The following is a 6,480-nucleotide window of genomic DNA, read 5'->3' as shown; positions in this document are numbered from 1 at the left end:
GTTTCTATGTTTGCTGTGAGCTGTTGTCCTGTTTGGTCTGTTTCTGCTCCTCCATGATGTCACAGACACTACCTGTGGACGGGATGGGCGGGGCTCAGTCTAGTCATATTTAAGTCTACGAGTCAGAGTTCAAATAATAATGTTTCATTAAACAAAGACCAGAGAGTTTTCTATGATGTCACTTCCTGTTTCACTTTGGCTGAGCCAAGTTCAAAAGAAATTATGCCAGTTATGTAACAAAATGGGTTAAATTGTGTGTATTATTCCAACTTTCTTAAATGTAAAGATGTTTTCTTTGACTTTTTGTATTTGAAGGACAACCATGTCACAGACACTTTAAAGCTTCACCACATCCAGGAAAACGACACCGAGGATTATTTTAGTAAAAACCAAGAAACTCCTCTCACCTCCGCTGGCGTACTCCATCACCAGGTAGAGCGTCCTCTCCGTCTCAATCACCTCGAACAGCTTGACTGAAGACACACACACACACACACACACACACACACACACACAAATATTATTAATTAATCATGTCAAACATCCTCTGAGCAGAAATCTTCACTGTTAAATAAGTTCATATATATTTTCTCCCTGCAGCAGCTGGTTTTAGCAGCTGAGTCTCTGCTGCTAAAACCAGAACATGTGGGATGAAGAACTGAGGAAGAGGAGGAGACACTGAGCGACACATCAGGACAAAAACAGATGATTTATTAACAAAACAAATAAAAACACTCAACTTCATTTAAACCTTAACATGACTAAAACTACATCCAGAATATTCTGGTTCTGTAACAGTTTTAACAAGTTGTTCAGATAAAATCATCGTTTAAAGTTTAACTATATTTTTATAAAGTTAAGAACAAAAAACAAACATTTCTTCAGTTCAAACACTCACCTATATTAGGATGATTCAGGATTTTCATGATTCGGACTTCTCTGAAGAGCTGAAAGCAGGAGAGAGAATATAAACAAACAAATAAACAAACAAACAACTGTAAACATGAAGAATGCTTAAAGCTCTATCACACAAAGAAGATGCTGTATGTGAACCGCTGCCATCTTCTCTGGAACAAAAGGGTCAGATGGATCCAAATCTGAGACCAGAGACATCAAGTCCTCAGAACCAATCAGCCAGTTTAAAGGCCTGCCTCTCTGATGGTATGGGGGTGCATGAGTGCCTCTGACAGCTGACACATCTGGACAGAAAGAGACAACAGTCCCTCTAAAACCTCCAGAACTGGTCTCCAAAGATCCTCCAGGGGTCCGGTCCAGACCTCCTCCTGAAGGTGGGTTTGTTCCAGACCTCCTCCTGACGGGGGGTCCGGTCCAGACCTCCTCCTGAAGGTGGGTTTGTTCCAGACCTCCTCCTGACGGGGGATCTGGTGTAGACGTCCTCCTGACAGGGGTCCGGTCCAGACCTCCTCCTGACAGGGATCCGGTCCAGACCTCCTCCTGACAGGGGTCCGGTCCAGACCTCCTCCTGACAGGGGTCCGGTCCAGACCTCCTCCTGACGGGGGGTTCGGTCCAGACCTCCTCCTGACGGGGGATCTGGTGTAGACGTCCTCCTGACAGGGGTCTGGTCCAGACCTCCTCCTGATAGGGGTCTGGTCCAGACCTCCTCCTGACAGGGGTCTGGCCCAGACCTCCTCCTGACAGGGGTCTGGACCAGACCTCCTCCTGACAGGGGTCTGGACCAGACCTCCTCCTGATAGGGGTCTGGCCCAGACCTCCTCCTGACAGGGGTCTGGCCCAGACCTCCTCCTGACAGGGATCCGGTGTAGACGTCCTCCTGACAGGGGTCTGGTCCAGATGTCCTACTGACAGGGGTCTGGCCCAGACCTCCTCCTGACAGGGGTCTGGTCCAGACCTCCTCCTGACAGGGGTCTGGTCCAGACCTCCTCCTGACAGGGGTCTGGTCCAGACCTCCTGGTCGTGAGGAGCACTGGAGCAGGACGCTCAGACGGACCCTGACTCATGTCCTCATCAGGTCTGCAGACCACGTCCTGCAGCAGACTGACTGCTTTAGCATGGATCAGCCGGTCCTGCAGCGTGTCCTCTCCTGCTCCATGAAAATAAAAGCTTTAATGTCTCAGGAGGACGGGGAGGACACGCTGCACTGCTGACAGACAAATCAACCAAACGCTGCTTCTGACTCTGAATATTCTTTATTAAATTAAACTTTTTAACCCAATCAAACTAAAACTCTGACCTTTAAATCATATTTATTCTTTTCCCTCTCACTGCTGCAGCTTTTATTGTGAAAGGACAGATAAATCTATCAGTGTGTTGGTGGAAACCTGCTGCTGCCAAGAGAACACATTCATCTTTTCTGAGAGAAAATCCATGAACACGTGTTAACAGCAATAATTCACATTTCTGTGGACAGGTCTCTTCCTGGGCCCGGTTTGGACCGGTTCTGACCCGCGGGAGGATAAAAATCTGAACTTTTATATTGAAAAAACTGAGGAAAACAGCAGCAGAGACATAACATCAAAGTGGGTCAGAAAGCTGCTGCTGAGCCGGTCAGACCACAGCTTTGGGTCTCGTGACCCGTCCCGGACTCCTGAGGACTCCTTCAGGCTGGTTCTGGGTTTTTAAAAACAAGCTGTGACCGACCCATGAGGTCATTTCCTGTCTGTGTTTTTGTTTTGTTTCGTTTTGTTTCCCGTCAGAGTCAGAGATGAGTCAGGACACGTCAGGACTCTGGAGGTCTCTAACAGTCCCACTGAGTCCAGCAGATCTGAACCCCTTCAGCTCTGCTCAGAGTGGTCGAGTCCAGCCCCCACCGACAAACAGGCACGAGGGAACGCTCTGTTTTAAATTAAYACCCCCACCCGTCATCGTACCGACAACCAGACGCTTCTTTATCAGCTCAGACATCCTGCTTTAACTCACTGAACACCTGAGGAGCAGGAAGTCCAGTCGACACACCTGAAACTGCTTCACCAGCCCAGGACCAGCCGCAGGATGAAGCAGCTGATTTCATTAATAAAAGTTCACAGTAATAAAGAGTCGCTCTCACTCCCTGACCTCTGAGCTCCACAGATGTGAACACGGACTCAGCTCGACCCGGCTGCTGACGCTCAGAACAGGGTGGGTGTGAACGACTTCAGATTTTTTAAGGTCCATGTCAACTAGGGCTGTGTTTTGGCATGAATTTGGCGATACGATACATATCCTGACAGACGGGTCACGATACGATATATCCCGATATATTGCGATACTATAAGCAAGGTGATAAATTGCGATTTTTTTTGGTCCAAAAATTCTATTAAATAAAAACCTCTTACTGGAAAAAAAAATGAAAACCCAAAATTCATTGTCTCAGAAAATTCTATTACAGACATGCGCTAGCCTTCTGTAACGTGAAGGCTGACTAAAGTTGGAAAAAAGAGCGCACGAGACACTTAATTTGGTTTAAAATCCAGACATTGTGACAAATAAGTAACTGTTTGTAACCTTACCTCAGCTTAGAAGGCAGAGGGTGTCGGTCTTTTCYGCTCAGATTCAGCTATCGGAGCATGAAGCTAATGTTTACTCACAATGCTAATGCTACCCTTATTCTCTGGTGCTCAAGAGGTAGAGGAGCCAAATGTCTGGCTCACTGCTGCCAACTAGTGGTCAGAGGCTGAACTACAACATAAAAATGAACGGCTGGCAGGAAAGTTGACATTTTAAACCTTAATAAAAAAATCGATACAGGGCTTTAGAATATCGATACAGTATCGGGAAATGAAATATCACGATATTTCAGTGTATCGATATTTTCTTACACCCCTAATGTCAACATGATAAAAGTCGAGTTCTACAGCGACTCGTCGATGTGACGTCATAGGCAGGTGCGCCTGCAGGACTTTATCACACAAAACCATCACTGCACCTGTGTCACACAAAAACAGCAACATGGCACCGCATTCCTAACAACCAGGTCCTGACTGATCAACACAACGACACATGAGCACAACGCAACACACAGTCCCGCTTTTGACTCGGTCACCTTACGATGAGTCAAAACAAAGAGAATAAAAAAAATCGACAAATGCTATTTAGTAGCTGCAGTTTGCAACATATAATGCCTTGTTATTTTTTTCTCCCCCTCCTTCACAGGAGGAGGAGGAGAGGAGAGAAAGGAGGTGTCAGCGGTTAATTTAATTAAAGCTTTGTTCACAAGGAGACATTTCCAGGCTGAGGTTCTGTGTCTGGTAGTTACATGCAGAGGAGGAGGCGTAGCGACAGCATTTATTTTTATTTCTACTCTTTAATAGCTCCACTTTGTGAAGACTCTTCCTGCTCCTCTACTTCCATCTTGGAATCCACTTTGTAGCCAGCAGTCACCTGACTGCGACTAGTCGACGTGAAATTTAAAAACTCGAGATCTCCTAGAGTCGACTACTCGACTAGTCGAATTGTTGGTTCAACCCGTAGTGTGAACACAGCGTGACTACCAACTGCTCATCATGAAGCGACACGTTTAGATAAAACTGGTCATAAAAACATGTTTAAAGACGAGCTGACCTGTATGAAACCAGCTGGATTAGGTCGGGATTAGATTTGTTAAGCTCCACATCTGATCCAGTTTAGAGATTTGTTTTCAAACTCAGCCTAAAAAAGAAGAAAGTTTTTCTATAAATGGAAAAGTGACAGAACAGAAGGTTTTAGGCTCAGTAGGTTCTGCCCAGCCCGCTCCACTTCCTTCACATCAAACATGAAAGGAAAGTGAAGCTCCCAGCGGAGCAGCAGCAGAAATAATCTGACAAACGGATCACTTTAGATTCCTGACAACAACAGGAGCCAGCGAGTTTCTGTGCTCACTCCGACATGACTCAGTGGTTTTCAGGCCTGGGCCCCCCGACACACAAAGACCACGATCAATGGAGCTTTGGAAAAACTGATGGAAACCCGCGGAGCAGTGGGGGGCCGGCCCAACATCATCATCATCCTCACTAACAGTTCCCTGACAGGACCAACAGAACAGGACAACGGGTCGATACCGCTTCCAGGCTGGAAGCTCCGACCCAAACAAGCAGAACCACTTCCTGAGTCCATCAGGAGGAAAAGTAAAAAGCAAGCAGTGAAAAACTGGASATTTAGCAAACATTTAGCTTTGTTTACCTTCTGAAGGCTGTTGGGGTTCAGCTGAGTCTTGTCTATGATTTTAATCGCCACCTGAAGAGAGAAAACACACGACAGAAACTCAGAAAAATACTGAAATCAAACATCAGAAACCAGGAAAAACATTCACCTAATACAGAAGAGTGGTTATTAAATCTGTTTATTCATTTAATATGGGTCAAACAACAGGTCAGAGGTCAGAGGTCAGCAAACATAGGATCATAAAAGGTCAAAGGTCATGAGGACCAGAGCCTCGTTTTATCTCGATCAAACGCCCAATAACTTCTTTGTTTTTTCTCTCTGTGATTAAACCCACAGAGATGTTTTCTGAGCTTTGGATCCATTTCACTTTACGTAAATAAATTTAAACTTCAAGCCCGTCCCACCTCTCTGCCGGTGAGGATGTGCCGTGCCAGCTTGACTTTGGCGAAGTTGCCCTTGCCGATGGTCTTGAGCAGACGGTAGTTTCCCACGTGAGGCTGCTGCGGCTCATCGGAGCCGCGGGTTCGCACGCCGGTGCGGGCGGAGCGCGTGCCGCTGAGCTCCTGGCGCCCGTTGCTATGAGACGTGTGCTGCGGAGAGAAGAGACCGTCAGACCAGGACCGACTGAAACCTAAAAAAACATTTAAAAAACAGCTTTAGTTTCCGCTTTTCATCAGAAAATTTTAATTCTGTTGTGTTTTAACTGTTTCTTTTCTACTAAATATTAAACTTTTCTTTTTTATTCCTTTTTAAACTAATGATTTTTGTCATTTTCTTCATGTTTGTTTCTGGGTTTGATCCGTGTTTAAAACGATTCAAACCTTCTCATTGTGACTGTAACAGATGCTGAAAGGTGTTTAACACTTCATAAACAAGCAGCGATATGATGCCTTCAAACACCTGAATACTAAAGGAACTGAGTGGGACAGACTCTAGAATCATAAAAAACAAACAAACTGCTTCAATAAGATATAAAAACAAACTCAGAGGCTGTGAAAATTAAAAATGGTGTGCCACAAGGTTGTGTCTGGTCTCCTGATMTGTTCTCCTTATTCTGTCTGTAGCTCTCAGCATGTACAGGTGCTCTGGCATCAGTGTTGGGGTACAAAGGTCAATAATTTACATTATGCTGATGACACTGTCCTCATTGCTACTAATGAGGAAGATCTATCTGTACATGTTATTATTTTTACTATTTTTTAAGTGTTCGAAACAAACAAACAAACAAACAAACAAACAAGACATCCTTATCACTGATGGAACAGGTGAGGCGGTTCTGGTCCAGTACAACCTCCGCAGCAAAACACACCATACTAATCAATGGGCCTCATGCAAGAACCGTTGGTACACAGATTTGTTCTTAAGTTGTGCGTACGAGTGAT

At 45.2% G+C, this 6,480-nt stretch overlaps 1 protein-coding gene across 1 annotated transcript in view; it reads right to left on the bottom strand.

Annotated features, from left to right (window-relative positions):
* The window catches only part of mark3a (MAP/microtubule affinity-regulating kinase 3a), a gene marked incomplete in the record, with an annotated part of 37,135 nt that overhangs the window by 23,474 nt on the left and 7,181 nt on the right, over positions 1-6,480 (bottom strand). Inside the window, 4 exon segments of the mRNA XM_014022083.1 lie at positions 408-473; positions 899-947; positions 5,117-5,170; positions 5,503-5,688. Coding sequence (XP_013877537.1) covers positions 408-473; positions 899-947; positions 5,117-5,170; positions 5,503-5,688 — 355 coding nt within the window.

The sequence above is a fragment of the Austrofundulus limnaeus genome, unplaced genomic scaffold (assembly GCF_001266775.1).
Source record: "Austrofundulus limnaeus strain Quisiro unplaced genomic scaffold, Austrofundulus_limnaeus-1.0 Scaffold318, whole genome shotgun sequence".
Taxonomy (NCBI): Eukaryota; Metazoa; Chordata; class Actinopteri; order Cyprinodontiformes; family Rivulidae; genus Austrofundulus; species Austrofundulus limnaeus.
The sequence above is the reverse complement of the archived record's forward strand: the minus strand, read 5'-3'. Positions and strand labels throughout refer to the sequence as shown.